The 22,922-nt window shown below is 38.3% G+C and overlaps 1 protein-coding gene across 5 annotated transcripts in view; it reads left to right on the forward strand.

Moving 5' to 3' along the window:
* The window catches only part of LOC146523947 (LIM and calponin homology domains-containing protein 1-like), a 98,854-nt gene that overhangs the window by 52,710 nt on the left and 23,222 nt on the right, over positions 1-22,922 (forward strand). For 3 of the 5 annotated variants that reach the window (XM_085178137.1, XM_085178146.1, XM_085178166.1), the window contains exons 5-9: positions 5,937-5,967; positions 9,988-10,098; positions 11,487-11,685; positions 17,741-17,999; positions 20,468-20,740. In XM_085178137.1, coding sequence (XP_085034263.1) covers positions 5,937-5,967; positions 9,988-10,098; positions 11,487-11,685; positions 17,741-17,999; positions 20,468-20,740 — 873 coding nt within the window. The remainder of the gene's footprint in view (positions 1-5,936; positions 5,968-9,987; positions 10,099-11,486; positions 11,686-17,740; positions 18,000-20,467; positions 20,741-22,922) is intronic. The other 2 variants (XM_085178157.1, XM_085178175.1) reach the window with 1 other exon arrangement.

The raw sequence follows: 22,922 nt of genomic DNA on the forward strand, positions 1-22,922 counted from the left end.
TTCCAGTTCATGAGGACTGTTTTCTTGGCTATGCATAGGGCAGTGAAAACCATATGGGCTATATTCTTTTCTGAAGTGACATTATCTAAGCTGCCCAACAAACACACTAAGGGGGAAGTTGGAATGTTACATTTCAGACACTTTGATAAGTCTTCACATATCTCGCGCCAAAACTTCTGAACTGGTGGACAGAACCAAAGAGCATGGATATAATTGTCCGGTGAATTGGTTTGGCAGTGTGAGCAGTTGTTGGTAGATGCAAAGCCCATCTTGAACATCCGATGACCTGTATAGTGCACTCTATGTAGTATTTTGTATTGAATTAATTGCAGACTGGGATTTCTGATTAGATGAAAGGTTTTTAAGCAAATCTGAGACCAGAAGTTTTGGTCTAAGTTAACTGATAAATCCGCTTCCCATTTTGCAATAGGAAGTGATATTGATTCATCTGTTTTAGAAAGCATTCTGTATATTTTGGATAGTAATTTGGGGGTTTTAAGAGTAAAAAATTGAACCACACTTGGTGGTGTTTGTAGTTCAACTTGACCCGGTTTAAATTTCTTTTTTATTATGGATTTAATTTGTTGATATTCTAAAAATCTTTTCTTGTTGATCCCATATTGTGTAACTAGTCTGTCAAATGAAATAAATTCTGTTCCTTCTAGTATATGTTCTACATATTTGATTCCTTTACCATTCCAATCTGAAAAGTTTATCATATTATTGTTTTGTAATATGTCAGGGTTGTTCCAGATAGGTGTACGTTTGCATGGGATTAATGGAGACTCTGTCAACTTCAGAAACTCCCACCATGCTGTCAGAGAAGAGCTGATGTTGATGCTTTTGAAGCATTCATGTCGTTGGATGTTTGAGCTGATAAATGGTAGATCTGAAATCTATAGATTATTGCAAAGTGCTTGTTCTACATCTAGCCAAGGTTCATCTAAAAGGGTATGTTTTAGCCATCCTGAGATAAACTGAAGCCTGTTGGCTAAGAAGTAGTGCTGAAAGTTAGGTAGTTCTAATCCTCCTTTATCCTTGGTCTTTTGTAGTGTTTTTAAGCTTATACGTGGGGGCTTATTTTTCCAAAGGAATTTGGACATATATGAATCTAGAGATCTGAACCAATCTTGCAGCGGTTTAGTTGGGATCATTGAGAATAAATAATTTATTTTTGGTAATACCATCATTTTTATAGCAGCAACCCTTCCCATGAGTGATATGGGTAGACATTTCCATCTAGCCAGATCACCTTCTACTTTCTTTAAAAGTGGTGTATGGTTTAATTTAGTTAGATCTGCAAGCTTGGGAGAAATATTAATACCTAAATATTTTATATTTCGCGATTGCAGTGGAGTAGAAGAGGAATTATGGAAGCAGCAATTAATAGGAAGGACTGTAGATTTTGACCAGTTAATTGAGTAATCTGATATTCTTGCAAAAGAGTTTATCAATTCAATCACCCCAGAGATATTGGTTTGTGAATTTTGGAGAAAGAGTAACACATCATCAGCATAAAGGCTGATTTTATGTTCCACGTTCTTGCATTTTATGCCCTTAATTGCTGAATTCTGTCTAATTGCTGCTGCTAGTGGTTCGATAAAAATTGCAAACAGTGAAGGGGAGAGTGGGCATCCCTGCCTGGTGCCCCTCAGGAGACATAAGCTGGAGGATGTCTGGTCATTTGTTCTGACACAAGCTGTTGGGGAATTATATAATATTTTTAACCAGTTGATGAAAGAAGATCCAAAACCAAATTTGTGTAAAGTTGCAAATAGAAATTTCCAGTTAACTCTGTCAAACGCTTTTTCTGCATCTAAGGAAAATATTGTAGTTTCAAGGTTTTTACTGTATGAGTAGTCTATCAAATTAAGTAATCTACGTGTATTTGTTGATGAGTGCCTACCTTTTATGAAACCAGTTTGGTCAGGATGAATTAAGAGGGGGGTTATTTTCTCTAGTCTCTTCGAGAGAGCTTTGCAGATTATTTTGAGGTCTACATTAATAAGGGATATTGGACGATAGCTTGAGGGATATACAGGGTCTTTGCCTGGTTTTAGCAGGAGATTAATGTTTGCAGAATTCATATTTGATGGAAGTCTGCCCTTTTCTTTGATTTCTAACAACGTTCTGTAAAAAACTGGTGCTAGAATCGTCCAGAATTCTTTGTAGAATTCTGCAGGAAAGCCGTCTGGACCTGGAGCCTTATTATTGGACATACTTATCAGGGCTTCCTGGAGTTCACCTGATGTCAGTGGCGAATCCAGTGCCATTGCTTGAGAGTCTAATAATTTTGGGAGAGTTATGTTGTCTAAAAATTGATCAATTTCCTTTTTAGATGGGTTTATTTGTGGTGAATACAACGTTTTATAGAAATCCCTGAAAATGTTGTTTATTTGTTTCGGTTCATATATTGTGTTCCCAGATGAATCTTGAACAGCACATATAGTTGTTTTTTCTTTATTTATTTTTAGCTGGTTTGCTAGAAATTGACCGGATTTATTACTATGTTCATAATTTTGTAAGCGTAGTCTTTGTACTAAGAATTTTGTTTTTCTATCAATTATCTCATTTAATTCTAGTTTTGTTTTGCGTATTTTGTTCAATGTTTCCTGATCTTGGTGGGACGCGTAGGCTTCTTCTAGTGATTTGATGTTTTTTTCTAATTCCTGAATATTTTTGTTTTCTTTTTTCTTTTTATGTGATGAGAAAGAAATTATTTTACCTCTCATCACAGCTTTCCCTGCTTCCCATAAAACAGAAGCTGATGTTCCGCGAGTGTCATTAAAGTCTAAATATGAAGTCCACTCTTTTTTAAAATATTTAATAAAGTCTTCATCTTTAAGCAGTGATGTATTAAATCTCCAGTTTTTACATGGCATAGTATTATTCTTGTGCATTAGTGTTAAAGATACAGGAGCATGATCGCTGACAGCTATAGGGTGAATCTCAGTGTCTGAAACGTCACTCAGCAGTGAGCTGCTGACCAAAAAATAATCTAGACGAGAGTAGGAGTGATAAACATGTGAAAAAAAAGTATATTCCTTACTGGTGGGGTGAAGGGAGCGCCATGCATCGCAAAGACCAAAGTCGCTCATATACTGTTTGATTATATTTGTGGACTGCCAATTACGCTGAGTTCCTGCTGTATTGAGCCTTTCCATTTCTTCATTCAGTCCAAGGTTGAGGTCGCCTCCAAGCACAAGTGTGCCATTCTGGGGTCTATTCTCAGCAGCATATTAAACATATCAGGTCTCCATAAGGAGAATCATGTGCTAACGGCTGACTAAATGACTCAGGTAAAGTTTGTAGCATGCGTGCTTGTTGTTTTTGTCTGCTTCCACTTGTCTTTGCACTAGGATGATGTCGGAGTAAATATGCAGTCATATTCGTTGTGTTCCCACTAGTGCTGTCAGCATTAATCTGAAATGACGTTAACGCCACAACACGGCAAATCTCCGTCAACGAGCTACCGCGGATCGCTCCGTGCGTGGGGCTGGACGGCCAACACATTAACGAGCTAACTGCGCTAATGCAGTAGTTCCCACCAATGTAATTGAGCATTGCGTGGCACATCCGACATACTGTTTTACTTTAGTCCATGACGCGCTTACCTTCAGGGTCATACGTCACATGAAAACCAAAGTTGTTCCAAACGCAAGATCTGAACGAGAGCTTAACTTCTGTCTCGCTAGCTTGCCCTGCGCTCAGTGAATCTGCGTTCGACTACTCCGCCTAGGCTGCACTGTTGAGCGCAGATTCACTGAGCGCTCAACACAGACAGCATCGTCAGAAGAAAAGTTGATAAAATAAATTAAAAATTTTGTATTGTTCGATACATATGCGTACCGAACCGAAAGCACTGTATCGAACGGTTCAATACCAATACGAGTATTGTTGCACCCCTAGTATATACCCATGCTTAATATATAATATACATATGTAAGAGAAAAGAATAAGCAGCAATATCATTACTAGTTTATCTGTTTTTAGCCTTTACATTAAATACATTTTGTCATTTCAACGACAAAGACAAACATGCAGGAAAAAAATGTAAGAATATGACAGCTGTTTACATTAGCTTGGGCCTCTTAATATGATCTAATACCTTGTGGAATGTCTATTTGTCTGTTGATTGTGCACTTACTAGCTAACAGCAGACAAAAGGTACTTGTCTCCATGTTTATTTAGTCAACTGACAGAATGAGAGGATGATGAGGGAGGTGTTGCTGTTCATGCTCTCAAGCTCATTTCACCTTCTCCACCTTTATTTGTTTCTCATGTACCTGCTGCCATTCAAAGCCCAACTTTGAGTGTCACTTGCATGTTGAATGAGTTGGCCTAAGTTAAGCCGAGTCTCAGGATGTGTTGTATGAATTATGGCATAAAATAGTTGTGTTCTGTACCTGTAACATTGAAATCCCCACATAAGAAAATCCTGTATATAAGTACAAGATAAGCTATTTCGTGTCCTTGTTTATCTTTTCTTTTTGAATCCCTGGAAGTACAATATATTTATAATAAGGACATGTTAAGCTGAGAGCCTTTGTAAAGATGTTTACGAAGGCACCAAACAAAAAAATAAAAACGCTGTGTGCATTTATACATCAAACAAATGGGTTGGTTCAGCAGTCTTTGGAGTCTTGGGAAGTGTCCTACATGAAAAGATGAAGCGCGCAAGCATCTCTGGTTGAACTCCTCTACATTTGCCTATAAGCAGCCCAGCAAAAGATAATTCCAGTCTAATTCGTGTTCACCTCTTGGCTATACATAGTTTACATCCATTATGCTTTTTTTTTTTTTTTCCAAATTAAAGGTTATTATTCTTAATTTAAAAAAACTGTAACATTTAAGCTAAATATGAGTTTCCCATAATTAATTGTTTTTAAGTTGACCTTGTATACATTTTTTTAAATATCTTTATGGACAGTGTAAAATGTTGTGAAATGACCTTGTGCTGATTTGATATACATTAGTTATTTTTATTGACCTTGATACTAAGATATAATAACTATTCTGGCTTTTCCCAAGTCGTTAATGTTTAATCAAGCATCAATTTTAACAATTTATTGATCCTGTGATCCTCTAATGCTGCGCTGATCCAGGTACAAAGATTGTGGCAGGACATAATTGCTATCAACTCTAGTTTAAGAATACTTTTAAATGTTTTTGTTGTCTATTTTATCCATTTTCATTTATTTATTTATTTATTTGCCATTCATCAGGCTTCACGTGTCTTTCACAGCTTAAGAAAAGGCAGATTGTGGATTTTATGTGATTGAGACTATTTAAGAAAACAAAGTCTCACACTTCCTGTATGTGTCTGTGTTTTAGCCTTTGTTTTCTCTGTCTTTGTTTTTCACCTCTCAGCCTAGAAATTTGTATTTCTACAACATGAGTGCATTTTAGTCAGGTTTACAATTGCTTCATTCCACTTCCCATTTATAGCTCACGTGGTAATCCGCAAGATTCGCATCATTTCATTTTGGCAGCGTCTGTGGTGCTAAGTGGCCTCCGCTGGGGTGTTCTCTTAGAGATGCTCCACCTCCCAGAGATCAGTTGGCAGTCAACTCACTAGGCTACGACTATAGCACGTGTCTCTTCTATCTACTACAAAAGTATTTCTCTTTGTGAATTCTGGACTTACCATTTTAAATGTCAGTGTTTCTTTCCTTTCTATTTCAGCAGTTATTCAGTTGCTAAGACTGTTAACAAAAGGTTTTGCCAAAATGTTCGCTTTCTGTGCGTGGGCTACAGTCACTGCAGATTCTTATATTTCACAAAGTTTAGTTTTTTTCTGCTGTTTCACATAGATATGTGGGAGATGGCACATCTTGAAGTTGTCTGCTGTTATCTTTATGTAAGACACTTCACTGAATAGAACCAGAAGTCTCACTACCTCCTCTGTCTGTCTCTCTCTGTGTTTCATTCTCCAGGGGAAGTGACGGCAGTCGAAAGCTCAAGAATGTAAGTGATACTGTCAGGTTACAGTGGGATAATTTGTTTGTGTGCTAAATACATGTTTGGAAAGAAAGTGTTATTCTGGTGCTGTGTTTCTCTTTTTGCTTTCACTATCCATAATTCCAATGGCTCTTACTAATCCGTGATCCACCTCTGTGTTTTCCTGTTAAAAAGTTGTTCCTCTTTTCTACGTTCTTGTCCCTGGGGCTGGATCACTGGGGTTCTTTCTCTATATTGTGGGGCATTTACCTTTACATAAAGTACCTTGACACAACTCTTACTATGAAATGGTGTTAAATATCTAGTTTCTATTCTGTCTGTATTATCCTTTATTACCTTTCCACTTTTACCCTATTTATCTGTTCATGCATCTTACTTTGTTTGTTTTAGATGGTATGTTGGTTTTTCATATTTTTTGCTTAGTGTTTTCTTTCACCTTCGAAGCCAACTATTTCTACATATTCTGTGAGTCTTGATTGATTTCAGGCGTCTTTATTCTTGCCCCTCTTACAGCCTTTTAATTATTTAGAGGCCCGTTATAGTCACTGTCTGCTCAAATCAGCACCTTCCTATCCTTTTTCTAATAATGCTGCTTTAAGAAGTAGAACACACAATGCTGGCCCTGCCTACTCTGCAGTCAAAGCAGTTCTACTCGCGCTCTCTCTCTCGCTATGTCCTCCCCTCCTCTCTCTGTGATGCTGCTGTGCACTGTACAAGTTAATGTGTCGAGCTGCAGCACTGGTCAGGCCTGTTAGCTCATTTAGCTGACTAAACATGGGGGACTCCAGCATTTGCAGCGGTGGCAAATGGCTAACATATTCCCAGCAGCCAACACTTTTGCAAGGAACCTTCTGCTGTGATGTGCTGTAGATTCAGGACTAAGGACTAGGATTTGACAGCAGCTGTCTCTGCAACACATCAAATATTGAGTGGTGACGAAACTGCATCGAAAGGAATTTGCTGATGTGATGACAAAGGTGTTGTTTAGCAAACAGCAGATGGGACGTTACCATTTTTAAAAGAGGTATGCCTGGATAAGATACTGCTGAATCTGCTGTGTTCATGAGACTGTTATTTAGCAGGTAAAAGTGTGAAGAAGAAGGCCTGATTATGCATAGTGATGACTGTGAGGTAACAAAACAAAATCTGTATCTGTATGCATGTGTGCATGCACTGGATAGTGCTGAGGTCCTGACATAATAGGTGGATTTTTGACTTCGTTCATGACCCTGCAGTGCGTGGCTTTAAGTGTGTTTGCACATGAACCAAAAAGATGAATGTTGTTTTCCAGTGGAACTTCCTTGACAGGTCTGTCCACGTGTGCACTGACAGGCAGCTGCTGAAATTGACAAGGCAAAGCATATGTGGCGCTATGCATCATTCTGCTGTCACGTCGTTTATTTTCATTCCTGACTGTCGAAACTCTGCTGAGATGTACTCAAAGTTTGCCTTTGAAATTCTTTAAGAATGCTCTTCGTTAAGTATTGGTTGGTTTAGTGCTGCATGTGTAAATCATACAGACAGACAGAGTTTTGGAATGTGATTGTGGAGTTTGGGATTGATAAGGGTGTGTTTACAGCACAATAGTAAGCGAGTGAAACACATTTGTTGCTGACCCAGTTCCAGTGGGAGTTGGCATGAATCTGCTATTGTGGTGACACAGAAACTCCATATTCTGCTGCTGAGAGAGCTGCAGTATGCAGCTAATGAAGCTTAACCTCAGCAGCTGTATTGTCACAGCTTCACCTCTGTAGTGTCAGGATATTAGATAAAAAATCTCATGTGGTTCTGAAAATATGGCTTATGAAACTAAAATTGTATAATAGTTAGAGTCAATGATTAATCGATGGAACTGTCCCCAGTTGCAGCTCAATGATGTTTCACCCTTTAATAAGGCTAAAAGTTTAACGTATTTTCACCGTCCAACACAGCTTCACATAAAAGGTCTCATTTAGCTTTGTGCTTATTCTGATCAGCAGACTGGTTCTTTTGCACTCCCTCCAACTGCGTTTGAATGGCAGAAGTTGTTTACACTGACAGTATGACTGAAATAAACACATTAAGCCTTGCTGAGCTTTCTTATCAAAGCGCTCCCTGTGGACAGCGCGTTGACATGGACACAGTAAATATAGCTGGGAGCTCTTTGCCAACAGTGTTAAAGGTGCAGCTCTGTGTGATTTCCCTTTGGCCGGAGTCGGTGTGTAAATTTTGCATTTTAGACATTTAGCTGACAAAAGAACTTCAGTTCGTTGGTTCCTCAACCACAGTCAGTTACTTTGGGGCATTTGTTACAACCAGTGGTGCCAAAACAAAAGTAGAGGCTCTTTCAGCTGCTCATTCAGCTGCTGTTAATGTGTTTCAGAGAGTTAAGAATGACCGGGTAACTGATATACTCAGCACTAAGCTAGCTAACAGGCAATTATAAATCACTGTGACCACAGAAAGGTGGCTATATGTCAGCAAGAGAAGTGCCTGTGACCAGTTTCGGTGTCTGAACAGTGCCTCAGTGTTGTTGTGTTTCTTCCAGCTGCGTTTGCTAACTTATCACTTCTTTGGAAGAGGCTGAGCTGCAATTACCAGGAAACTAGCTGGCACTGTTTTACAAAAAGGGAAAAGGGAAAGCAAGAGAGTGGGTGTTTTGTTGTAGTTTTTTCTTTGTTTTTTTCCTTTTTCCTTCAATGCATCCAATATTATTTATAGCTATTTGAATGCTTTGCTGCATGAACATACCAGAGATACACCTGTGTAGCATATTTTGAGTTGACAGGCTAATGAACAATGTGAATCCAGGGTATCATTTTGAAGACTTGGGATGCCAGTGGGCCGGGAGGCTGCTGCCCAGACTGCTTTTTCTCTGCTGGTGACGATTAGGATTAGAGCAGGGCAATATGACCAAAAATATTTATCACGATATACATTTGAAAATTTGCGATAACGATATAACTGATGATATAACTGACACTAGACAAAATACTTTACAACTCCAACTTTATTAGTGCAAAAAAAAAAAAAACATCAATGTATTTTCACTTAAACAAGCAGCTGTTTTATGTGAATTAAAGTTATATAAAAAATTAACAGTGCAAATGCAAATTCCTTGCTGACAGTTTAACCAAAAGGCATTTCCAGTGGAAATTGGCCGACATATCCTCAGCATAACCATGTATATTATCCACAAAACTTAAAAAGAGGTTATACACACACAATATGGTAATATTATGTTGAAGCACAGTACGTATCACTCCGCCAGGCTCCTGCCTGCGATAGCCGTAATGCGCTGACAATCCATCAAGCAGTCCGGGTTCGTAGCTTAGCAAAGTCATACTAAAACATTTGACAGATTTTCGAGCGCCGTGTACCACATAAAATCGTTTAGAGGTCAGTAAACACAACCAGAATTCATACATAAGGCCCATTGGATTATAAGGGGCACTGTCGATTTTCAGAAAAATCAAAGGATTGATTTTAAGTGTGCCGTATTTTCCAAACAACATGGTAATAACGACGGCCCGCTAGCATGCTCTACCAAAAGTAGTGCTTTGTTGTGTCTGACGAACGAAAGCTAAACCAGTTCCACACCACTGACGTTGCAGCATTTTTATAAACCAGTTCTGGTTCATCCGTTTCATTCAACAATTTGCTTTCGCCGCCATGCTTTTTCCGACGTGTGCGTATGAAAACAAAGGCACTGCGCATGCGCGTTTAACCCATATTCTATCGCGATATTTCATTTTTCTATCGTTGCCCAAAATTATACCGGTATTACCGTGAACGGTATGATATGGCCCAGCCCTAATTAGGATTTGAAAACTAATTTTTAATGGTATTTTTTTTAATTAATAAGTTTAATATTGTTGGTGATGTAAGGCTGACTGGAATTAAGACAGAGTGCTTTGAGTTGGTATTGAAATGTGATCAAGTAGCTCTTTAGTTTTAAAAGGTTAATTTGTTTCATGCTTTTCTTTTATTGGAAAGATCAGCTGATATTTTTTCATGATTTTTGTCTGCATTTCTTCTTTTCTTCAGGTTTTAATTACTATCTACTGGTTGGGTCGTGCTGCCAATAGCTGTACATCCTACAACGGGCCCACGTTGGACCTGAAAGAGTTTGAGGGCCTGCTGTCACAGATGCGAAAGGTTGGTTAACTCATGTTTATGCCAGCGATAAAAATATAATGGAAATCTCAAGTACATGGATAATATAGTCAGCACTTGCTTTCCCCCCCATTATGTCTCTCTTAGTAACCAGAGCTGTAAAGTGTAATAGGTAGGGAGACCATATGCTATATTAAATATTTGATCCCTGCAGTAATTCATTTCTACAGCCAAAGTGACCTTAGGCATGACACACAGCTTCTGCAGAATCACTTATTTTGGAACTGAGATTCAGTAAATGTGTGTTTGTTCGCTGTACTAACATTTCTGAGAAAACACTTTTCACCTGAGATCCAGTCAAGAAAATTGAATTTGACCTACCTTTTACCTTTTTAATGACCCAAGAGGAAGGAGAAAAGTTAGAAATGGCAAACCCTCAAGACACATACATGCATACACCCTCTGTGACAGTCATTTGTAGCCATGATGTCAGTTCTGTGCAATTTATTCCACTATGTGACGTCCTTTTGCTATTCTGTAAAACTGGGAAATTGCTGCCAATTCAGCAAAAATACTTTCCCAGATGTTCACACGTTGCAGACGGACAGCACAAAGCCATAATTCCACAAAGCAAAAAAAAAACTTTGATAAAATGAAGGAAAGCTCATCATGTGCAGGTGCATGAAATTCCAGAGTGACTATTCACTTCCCACCACACTTCCAACAGTTACTAAATGGAAGCTGGACCTTACAAAAACTGATGATTGAAAAGCACTAAGCAGGTAAATGTGAGCTCAGCTGGACTCTTATTTACTTTTTGTAAAAAGCTTAGTTTAAGTGCTTGTGTTAAAGGGTGAGTTACGAGGGAGATGCATATTTTCTTACTTAACTGGTATAGTGGTATATAATTTATAATATATTGGTTTAAATTGTGTAAAAGTGAAAGAAACAAATCACACATGACTTCTGCTGCTGTAGAGCCTGTTTTATAAGCATAACAAAGACATTTAGGAGAGTTTGGGAGTTGCATAACAGATGGTAGAGGGGTCATGGGCAGGAAGTCTTTTGGTAGACAGGAAAGGCCTTTCCCCACCTTCCATTAGCTGCAACAACACATTAAAGCTGTGGACAGAGAAAGGGAGGGGTCACTAAGGTGAAGAGAAAATGATGAAGAGTGATGTAGGCAGAAGAAGAGAGAGGTTATTGGAAAAATAGATGTGGGCAGAGTGGAGACTTGCAGCATGACGGCTATAGTGGACACAAAGGCCACACAACACAAGTTTGGGGGACTTCAGTGACGACTGATGGAATATGCATCGAAAATTCCTAATTCATTTTAGGGTGTTTGATAACTTTCATTACTCTCCACCATTTGTTACCTCTCTTTTTTGTGCTCATGCATTTTGTAAAATGTGTGTATGCATTCTCAGGAGACAGAAGAGGCAGAGAGCCCTAAACGCAGCATCCGGGACAGTGGCTACATTGACTGCTGGGACTCTGAGCGCAGCGACTCTCTCTCTCCGCCACGCCACGGGCGCGAGGATTCATTCGACAGCCTGGACTCCTTCGGATCACGCTCAAGACAAACCCCGTCACCAGACGTCCTGGTCGCCCGCGGCAGCAGTGATGGTAGGAAAACAAATTGAGTCTATACACTCTTCGATTCACACTGAACTGCTAGTTTTAGTTGACCGTGAAAGACTGGTTACAATGGCCACCCTTTAAATCACAATTTGCAGGTTAAATATGTTCAGTAGCCATTGTGTTGTTTTAGCAATAGCTGTTTTTCCTGCGAGTGAGAAGTAAGTCTTTGGGCAGGTTGGGCAAGGTGCACAGATGCAACATATAGATAAATGAGGTTTTTTGTGCTTTGAATGCTACTGTATGAAGGCTTGTTGTTCTGGCTGTGTTTTTGCAGGACAACGCCCAGTTCAAGTCAAAGGCTGTTTGAGAGAATAACATGAATAATCTCTGTACTGTTTTGAAGTCAATTTCTGGCTCTTGTTATATTTAAGCCATGGTAATATACATTGTAAAAGGACTTCAGTAGTGGCTGGGCTCAGTTCCAGTGTCTGTTAACTCTCTTAGACCAAGGGCTACAATCGCACCACATTAAAGCTCTCCGTGTTCTTCACCTTATCTGACGTCAATCTGCAGTGTCAAAAAACATCCTAGAGTCTAGTTTCAATAACAAATCTGTCCCCATTTGTTTTTGTTTCAAACACATTTCAGTTATGTAATATTAGCATATGCTCCAACAAGCAAGCAAGTGATGTAACACCAAAGGCATTTCATTTATTCATCTTTCAAAATTTATGAAAAGATGAAGTTGGCAAGGCAGCAACAGCCACACAGCTCCTGTTTTGTCCTTTTCTTTTGTTTAGAAATTTTGAAAAGTGCCTCTTGTTACTGTACAAATTAGAGCCTGTCCTTATGAAGAAGTAAGCAGGGAGACTTTAAGCTGTAGTTTAAACAGTGAAACACTTAAACCCTGCTTATTCAGGGAAAGCTCTTTGAAATCTTAGTCCTTAATTCCCCTAAAAATGCACAATGCAGTAATTTATTGTATAACTCTATTTCTTTATTAACTCTGTTGCTTATCTAGTTAAATCTAGTATGAATGAAAATAGTCTCAGCTATCATACTTGTTCCAGCTCGCAGTCTTAAGGTGTTTGTACCTTTCCTCATACCATTGCCATCTGCACAAAAGTATCTCTGTGCTTGATGTTTGAACCTTTTGTTCTTAGTTACGGCTTTTTGATGTGTTTCTTTAAGCGTGCACTCAGATGAGTGACAACACCAAAGATTAAGGAAGGTATGACATATCTCTATACAGTATGTGAGACAAAGAAGAGGAAGAGTTGTGGTTTCATGAAGGAGCTTTCAGTGGTTTTGATCTGACACTTGACTGGTATGTCAAGGATTATGAAACTAACAGCTCTTGGTTTTGAGAACAGAAGATATTGTTACATATAATGTATGTATATATGTAAAAATATGGTCTTTGTAATTATTTGGAAGGCATCAAATAGAGATTAAATATGTATCCTTTTAAATTTGTCACATTAATTTCTGTCTTTGTCTCTAGATTTCCCTCAACGTGTTTACATTGCTTTGTTGTTTATTACGAAAAATGCTTACTACTGTATATGTGCAGTTTAAGACATCCGACATGGTAGCATGACACTTGCAAGACCAGCATAAGCTGCAAAACCTTTGAAGTGGCTTTGTGCTGATGTCAGAAATTGAGTTAAAAATACATTTTGGTCTCACATGAGTATTTTATAATGCCAAACTGGCCACATGCTTTCATCAAAAGCTGCTAATTGCTAGACTGTTTGCGGATTTGAAGGTATAAAATTTTAATGGTAGACTATAAAAGAGATTACTGCGTTTGTCACACAGTGTCATGTACTTCTTATTGCTGAGCTGAATGTGGGAAAAAGTTGAGAAAAACTGAGGAAAAGCATCCTGTCTGATTATGTTTTTGTTTTGAGGGAAGTGCAAAAGGAAACTGTTGTCCCTTGTTGTCATCAACAGTCAAACTATAGTGCTTTAGGGAAAAATCCGCAATGTATCCTGTTTTTTTAGTGTTAGTGTTTTTAAGTGTTTACTTTATTGTTGTAGATAAGTAGCTTTCATTTTTGGTTGTAGAAGCAATATTTGCTATTTTAAAAAAAAAAAGTGCTAGGATGATGGTATCCAAAACATCCTAAATATGGGCCAATAAACAAGTTTTAGCCAGTCTACTGAAAGTTGACCCCTTACCATGTTTCTCTTTATTTTTTTAAAACCTTTTTTTCAAGTTTAACGTAGGTTGTACTGCCTGCTGTCATTTTGTCTATTAAAAAATATGGACTGTGTAGGCTTGGTGGGGTGCCAGGCATGTGGAAAACCTTTTATTAGCAATCTTGTTAACCACATGCACACACATGCACGGGCAGCTTGAAAGAGTTAAGAGAACCAGGCAAATGTTAATTGTTGTTGTCTGTCTACTCATGTTTGCTAATAAAGGTAGGCAAGATAAGTCAAGTCAAGACAAGTCACTATATACTTTTAATAGATCCCTAAAAGTTCCACAAGAAACTGCTACGTTCTCTTCATGCTTGAAGTGGGAATTAAACATACAATAAGCAACACCAGCCTGACGACCCCCAAATCTGACAATAACTCAAGTTTTTCCGGCAGTGACCCAAAATTAGCTTTTCAAGGGTATTCCACTATTACGCAAAAATAAACTTGATGGAATAAATGGACTCTGTTTTCTTAAAAATAGCCTCGGGTGACCTCTCTTGTTTATACTACAGAAGCATTACCTAATCAATTTTTCCACCGACACATGTAACCCACAGCTGATTAGTCACACTGTCAAACTGCTGACACCTACATATCATCCAAAGATTGAAAAGAACGAAGAGAGTTGATAGCTGATGAACTGAGGAGGCAGATTGGAGTTTAGCATACCGTTACCTGTGGTGGAATTTCCTTTTAAGTTTTGATAAGTTTATTTTATTTCAGAAGCACTTTGTGATTCATACATGCTTTCAAAAGCTACATATTTAACATCACAATCTTGTGATATTTATTATTCCTGGTTATCAAAATATCAGTGATCAAATGAGACCCACAGGTACAAACTAGATATTTTTAACCCAGGGGGCTTTGAGTACCTCTAGGACAAAAGAATCCTTTTGTTAACATCCATACAAACTTGACTCCAGCAGGTTTTCCCTGCCCTGACCTTTAGACAAAGCCTTTTCTCTGTTCAGCACTGAAAACTGACTTCACCCTGACAGAAATTAGGAAGTTTGATTCAATCGAGAAATTCAATATTGGCAATGCCCTTTTGTTTGGGCTATGTGTGGAGATGGATACGGTTTGGATAAATGAGGCACTTTTGTGGGCTCCTATAGTAAAATTGTCCTTCTCACTTTCTCTGTTTACAGGGTAGCGCCCACTGCCAGTCACAAGCCGTTTGAAAGAATGATTGAATGATGTAATTGAGGTAGTTTTAAAGGTCTCGTAGAAAATATCTCTCCAAAGTGTCTGAAAACTGTTTTCAGACTCCTGGCTTCATACATAATCAATGAAAAATCATCATAAACTGAAAGCATAGCTTTTTTCTCATACTGCCACATAAACAGTTTACGATTGTAAGAATGATATTGTCTGTATTCAAACTTGGAATCTTTTTTTAATTTGCGTTTTAATTTTAGTTTGCATAGAAGTGAAAATGGACATCTTATATAAAGGCAACAACTGTTAATTTTGTAAACTAAAATGTAGAGTGTAACTAGCGCTTGTACGGACACGTATAGCTGGGGACCTGGCAGCTCAGTAGTCATTCCTGTTGTTCTTCTTTGAAGTTCCCTTGAAGGCTTGTGCCTCGGATGTCTGGATAGTTGGTGCATTATAATGTCTCAGCAGTGTACGGTGTATGTGGTCAGTGTTTCTGATCACATTCGAGTGGTCAGAAAAACAAGCACGTGCACAGACACCCACATGGACACTCGCACTCACCATCTGATGATAAAAATCACTCCGACAATAGCGGACTCACAGATGAATATAACAAAGCTGACGTTTGTTCACATTCATTGGATGTCTTGGTATGGACCAGATGTTCTTCAGAACCTGTAATAATGATGCACTTTCATCAGCAACTGATGTGCTTCTGTGCACTGGAAATAATACATACTACGTATTAGTTACTTATTTACTACTATTGGTATTAATAGTAGTACATTTGTGTTATTTCTTGTAGTTTTTCTTTTTGCATTGTACAGTTATAATAAATGCTACGTATTTCTAGTTAGCAACACATTGTTGAATTAATTATTTCTCACATTGTTCTTACATTTTGTCTTTTCATACTTGGTGTTTTTCGACACCAAGTAGTTACAACTTTTCAGTTACTGCGATCATTATTGAATTAGACTTTGTAACTTTTTCTTTCGTAATGCAGTATAACTAGATGATGATGATGACTATTGATGTCACTGTATTTTTCTAAAATCTTGGTACACTATGGACCTGACCCATGATACATTTTCTCTCAAGCTTCACTATTACCATATGTGCACAGGGAGCACATCATCCTGTAAAAAACATATGTTGTTCCTTAAAGATGGATCGACTTGGATGGTAGAGTCCCTCATGTTTCCATTGCATGGGTTAAGAGCCATAATTGAACCCTTCGTTGTTAGAAGTGCAGATTTCTCGAAGTCTTTTTTTGGACCTTGATCTGTCAATCTTTGAAACCACATAAAAAGCATTTTGATAGAAAAAGAAGCTTTTCACAAGTTCAAATGTGACAGCTGCTTCTAAGTGTATGTCCACAAAAATAAGGGAAGCTTTTATGACTTAGATCTGGTTAAAATTCTGGGTTTGTACTCTGAATATATATATACATTGAGTCATAAATTTATAGGTCATAGTCTGAGTACACATGCACTCAAAGGGAGGGGACAGTAGCACATGTGCTGAACATCTTTGAGAGGAATTTTTAGCGACCTTGAATAAAGCAAGGCTGCAGTTATCTGTTTGCTGCGGGTTTTAACATATCTAGGCTATGGTTTGCAAAAACTCGCCAAGTAATCGTGGATGTGACTGATATAGCTTCAGTAAATCACTGGAACTGTAAACATGTGACCTGCTGAATGAGACTGAGTTTCATTTCTTTCTTCTATATGTTCTTAGAGGATCACAGTGGGCCATCGCACAGAGGAATTTAGGACCCCAAGTAGGGAAAGTCCTTAAGCAATGAACTTCTGCAAAGCCAGGTGTTACCACTGATATTACAAAGCTAACATTATGTTTAAAATCTGATTCACACAGGAAGAATTTACTCCGTGTCTAACTGCGTGCTAATATTTAGTCAACACAAGCTGCACAATGCAAGTTTTGTGATGATTTATGTCACCTGCTTTGTTTCATAAAAACAGGCTTGCATCTGATTTATGCTCTGTGGCAAGAATGCACTGCATATAATAACACTATTAGACCACTGTAATTTTGTTATGCGTATATGATGGTTTAAAGAAATAAATCTGGGCTTTCTGCCACGAGACTCCTCAATCAACAGTTTTTCCTCTGATCTTATTTTTGGTTTAATCTCTTATGTCTCCCTTCAGTTCTCCCTCTGTCTCTCTCTTGCAATGACTCAGCAAGATACAGTTTTCTTAGACACTTAAAATTAAGTCATTTTTTATCATTTTTTGAACACATTGAGATTGAAAAAGGGGCTTTAATATAACACATACTTGTGTTTACATGATTTGTCACAAGTGTAAATGGGCTTAGAACTGGGTGCTTTGTAGAGTATAGCTGAATCTCTGATTACTTCTACCACACTTTGAGTTTTGTTGTTTTTAGCTTATTTTTTCTCAGCATTGAGGTAAAGGAAATCAGTATGAGCAGGTAGCATTGTTCCTGCCATTTTGCTTAATTTCAGAACTTTTAATCAGCGTTTCTGTCATGACCAATGCAAAAAAAGCGGTTATGTTTTTCTCATGCAAAATACTTTTTGAGAGATATCGCTGTGTAGTCTCTAAAGACACACAGTGTATGTATAACATGTAGTATAGTCTGTTTCTTCCATATGGGTTAAAAAATACCATTTTGATGACAAATGTGTCCTCTGGTGCCAGTGAACACTTCTGTTCGTCTCTGTTTGTCTCATTAGGCCGTGGCAGCGACTCGGAGTCTGACGGCGCTCCTCACCGGAAGATGCCAGACGTTCGTAAGGATGACATGCTGGCACGACGGACGTCTGTTAGCGAGCTACGAACCGCCGTACCCTTTAACCAGTACCTGCCCAACAAGAGCAACCAGAGTGGATATCTGCCAACGCCACTACGCAAAAAGAGCAACGACAAAGAGGAGGGAGGACACAAGAGCTGGAGTACCGCCACTTCACCTGTAGGGGGTGACAGACCTCTTAGGTAGGTGTAACACTATAGAGTGCTTTTGTGACTTGGCTATCAAAAAGGCATTTAGTTTAGCCTAACTGGAAATATCATATAATATTATATGTATGGAATACTAAGAGGTTTCTGTTGTTTGGGTGTAGAACTTCTAACAGCATATGTGTCGATATATACAATTGTTGTTAAATTGGGCACAATCCAAAATAAGAAACAAAGAAGTCTAATAGCTTAATGAACAGATTATCAGCAGGACATGTTACACCACTGTGGCTTGACACTGATTGGTGCAGATAAACCCTTAAAGCTTGTTTAAAAAGTTCTGGCTGAAAGCGCACAGTTCTGGGTGCGGATAGAAGAAGTTTGACTGCCCAGAAATCCTGTTAAAACAGTTTTTTGGGTTTTTTTTTTGTTTTTTTAAATAAGCCTGAAGATGATGGCTGAGATTAGTAGATGTGGATGTAGACCATGAAATAATTTAAAGTAATTACTTTAATACAGAACTGATAAAACTGACCAGTGTGAAAGGCAGATATTAAAACAAATCAGCAGTTGGACATTTTTCAATGTTGTAAAATGTTTTGTGTGTGTGTGTGTGTGTGTGTGATGTTTGGGGGGGGGGGGGGGGTTGTTTGGGTTTTTTTTACAGTAACTGGAAAGATTAGGTGTTATGTCAAATTGCATATGCCTGTAATAAATCCTCTCAGATTTTGATTATTTTTCTAGTATTGTACAGATGTGAGTGGCTAATAGAGGCCAGATGTGGGTTTTCATTGGCTCTAATTCTGACTGAAACAAATGTCTGAAGCAGATTTAAAACAAAAGGTCTTTTTGAAATAGTCTGGCATTGCACCATGCAAATTTCATCACAAGTTTCCGATTTCCGCTTGCTCAGCGGATTCCTTGATGTGCTTTGATTGTCTCTTGTAGCATCGGACGTTGCTTGTTTGAGTTTGGTGTTTAGGGACGTATACTAGGAGTGCAACAATACACAAAATTCACGGTTCAGTTCGGTTCGATACTTTGGTGTCACGGTTCGATATTTTTCCGATACAAAAAAAATGTTCATGCCTTTTTAATTTGTCATTTATTAAAATTATAAATATATATTTTAACTCAAAAGTACAGTTTTTAAATGTAATGTTGCTGAAACAACAAAATAATAAAAAAAATCTATCTGCTCGAGAAATCACTCATCTTTGGAAAAGAGAGTTTATTACAGAGAAATGGCTCTTTCCAAAATAAAAGCTGTACTATACGCTTCTTCTGCGGTATACTCTCAGCAGCATATTAAACATATCAGGTCCCCATAAGGAGAATCATGTGCTAACGGCTGTATAAAGGACTCGGGTAAAGTTTGTAGCATGCATGCTTGTTGTTTTTGTCTTTACACTAGGATGATGTCGGCGTAAATGTGCAGTCATATTCGTTGTGTTCCCATTAGTGCTGTCAGCATTAATCTGAAATGACGTTAACGCCACAACAGGCAAATCTCCGTTAACTGTCTTGCTAGCTTGTGCTGCGCTCAGTGGATCTGTGCTCGACAGTGCAGCCTAGGCGGAGTAGTCGAACGCAGATCCACTGAGCTCTCAACACAGACAGCATCGTCAGAAGAAAAGTTGATGAAATAAATAAAAAATTTTGTATTGTTCGATACATATGCGTACCGAACCAAAAGCACAGTGTCGAACGGTTCAATACCGATACGAGTGTTGTTGCACCCCTAACGTATACTTGTGGCAAAAATAACAATCGCAATTATTTTGGTCAGTATTTTGATTACTTAACATGATAATGACTTGGTAGAAGAAAAATAATCTTTATTTGTTGTTCCGTGTTGGACTCCTGGAAAGTACATTTCTTCCAAACAGCTGAATTGGTTTAATTTTTCTCGCAAATCAAAGTTTTCGTTTCTGTTATCTTGGCTCAACTGAACTGAACCTGCCACAGCTTGCTTGGATTCAGAGAAGGACCCAAATGTGCTGCTGCAAAGGAAAGAGGATTTATAGCAATTTATAAGAGTAATGTTGGGCTGTGTTTCATATATTTCTATATTTAATTTGGCTTCAATGACAGGCATCTCCAGGAGATTATACGTGTTTAATTAAAATTTTACCCAACAATGTTTGCATTTTTACAGCAGCTCCTTCACTTGTAAGATATACTCTTGGGAAGTGTGTTGAGCTTGTATGTATCACCCAATTGGTTATTTCCCTAAATTTCATCCATCAAAGCTCACATATTGATTTTGCATTTATTCTTTTCCTCTTTCTCTCCTTCTCCATCTCTTTACTTCACCTCTTATTATTTTATGTCATGGTGTGTCCTTCACTCTTTCTTTCCCCAACCCTCCCCACATCTGTTTGTGCTTCATGTCTTATGACCATCATGTTGTGATTATCCTCATGTGACTAATTTTACTCCCTCCCAATGTGATTACGGATTCTTCTCCTGTGTGTGTGTTGCATGAATGGGTGATGCCTCAGTCTAAATGAGGTCTGTAGCTTAGAAATCCCTCCTGGAGAATCCCCTAGTCCATCCCCTGCCCTGCCCCTTGAACCCTGTACACAGATTCAAAAGGAGAACCACATTAAAAAGGACAAGCACGAAGGGAGGCAGTCTGCATCTCCGCCTTGCATTGAGATCCATACAGCAGGCAAAAGAAGGAGAAGTGAGCCTCTGCCCAGTAGTCTCCCCCAGCCCCAAGCAGAGCCCCCAAGAGAGACTGTAATTCATCTGATGGTCACCTCTGAGCAAAGGTCTTAACCTTCACTCATATTTTCTCAATACCAGATATCAAATCCCCATTCCTTTTTGTAATTACTATTTTTTATGTTTGTTTTTTTATTATTTGACCCATCAAGTTTATTTTTGTGCTTTTACACATTGTTTCTCTGATTTTTAAGCAAAAATTTATTTTATATGTGTAAAGTTTTTAGGTGGCTGCAGAGAGCTCTGTGCAGTGTCACAGCTAAGGTGGGGGGGGGGGGTGGAGGTCAGAAAAGTAAATAAAGTAAAATTACCACACCACTATCCATATCTGCTTTAAGCTAACAGCTCCAAGGTAAATGAAAAACGAATAGCATGACACTATTGTTATTCTACACTCCAGTTTGATAATAATATATAAACAGTATTTGGAGTTGTTTGGGGTCAGAATAGGCATTTTGGGTGGTAGTGCAATAACTTTGGATGGTATGGATTTTGGTATGGATTTTCTGACAGATTTGATAGAAATGTATACATTTTCTGTAAAAATCTGATCATTTGATTGACAGTTATTCCTGCTATGTTTGGAAAATCAATCACCAAATGAGCAAAATTGAAATTGGTTTTTCGATACTGATGATTTTTCTTTTGGCTCTGCCTAAAACCTCCTGGCAAATGCCAACAATTGGTTTTTGCAGGAAGAAACTTTGTTGCAAGTCCATGATAGAAGAGTTTAGTGTTCAATGTGTAGAGATCTTTATTATTGTTGGTCATGAGTAGAGTCAGCAGTAATATTTCAGCTGAACTTTTGTTTTTTAAAAGGTTAACTTATTCTACATCAAGTAGTGCTGTGTTTCGTGTGCAAGTTTTGATATATTTGACTCTAATCCTCTTGAATGCCACAGAAAACACTGAAAAATTGACCTTGCTTATTTCAGCTGTAGCGTATCTGTCCAAAACCAATGTTCGTGATAGTCACGATACTCAACAAACATCTCTAAGAACAGTTTTCTTTGGGACCGTTTCCATGGTAGAAAACTCTTCTGATTTTTCCAGATGGTGTTTAATTTTGCTTTTTGGCATTGCTTTTATCAGATCATCTTTTCCACTGCTCCTTTTATCCAGTCTTTGGTAACAATAAGTTAGCAAGAGGGTCACATCTTATTTAAACCAGTTTCAGACACACTATAATGCACTTGCAGCCTTTTGCTTATAGAATTTCAGAAAGTCTGTACGCAGCAGGACAACCCAAAGTCTCAAATTATACATTTGGTGTCAGGAAACAAGGTGAGGATTATGAGCTGTCAAAGAACAATGCCGTTGTATATTTTACAGCTCACACAAATCCAATGTGATTGTAGTGCTCCTTGAAAAATGTCAGTTTAGGTCTCTTATGTAATTGCGCAGTCCGGCCTTATCCGGTGTTATTTCCTAGTCAAACCGACGTTTCGTTCACAGTGCTGTTGGAGAGTCATGCCTCCAGTTTCCAGCATTGTCTTCTGGCACAGATGTTGTGACATTGATTGAATATTGAGAATGTTGAGGGAGTGAATCCTCAATAGAAATCGGATGGTTGTCCAAGACAAAGGGGATTTGTAGGATATTTGATATGGAGTTCCCCATCTTGCATATTTCCTGAATAAAGCCAAGGCTAGAATTCTTTTTCAATTTCAGCTAATTGGTTTTTGCAATGTTAACACATCCTTTTTAAGAGCTTTTGCTGTCTCACTCAATTAGTTGAGTAGAGCAGATACCCAGTGCCATGTTTTTTTTAGCTGTTTTTGTAGTTGCAGTAATGACCAAATTTGTTTAACATCTAAAGTATCAGAAATCTGTTGTTCTCTAGATTTTTTTCAATCAAACATAAATTTTGATCAAGTGAAAGGGAGAACAAAAGAACCAAGTGGTTGCTTTCCAGTTATATCACAATATATTTCCATCAAATCTGCAATCATATGCTAGGAGCAAAGCTGCAAGCACAACTGAAACATGGACACACATAAATATACATATATATGTATATATAATATGCATGCACACAAGAATGTACTGTATGTGTCCACACACAAACAAACATTCACAGAGAACATGAACATTCGACCCACCCTCAGGATGTAAGGAAATGAGGCCTTCTTCCTTCCCTGACCCTGAGCAGGCTGGGACTGAAGCCTGGCCTTTTCACTGCCGGCAGCTGGCCAGTCTCTCCCTCCCTACCATGTATTCTGGGAATTT

Source organism: Neolamprologus multifasciatus, chromosome 2, assembly GCF_963576455.1.
Source record: "Neolamprologus multifasciatus chromosome 2, fNeoMul1.2, whole genome shotgun sequence".
In the NCBI taxonomy this organism is placed as follows: Eukaryota; Metazoa; Chordata; class Actinopteri; order Cichliformes; family Cichlidae; genus Neolamprologus; species Neolamprologus multifasciatus.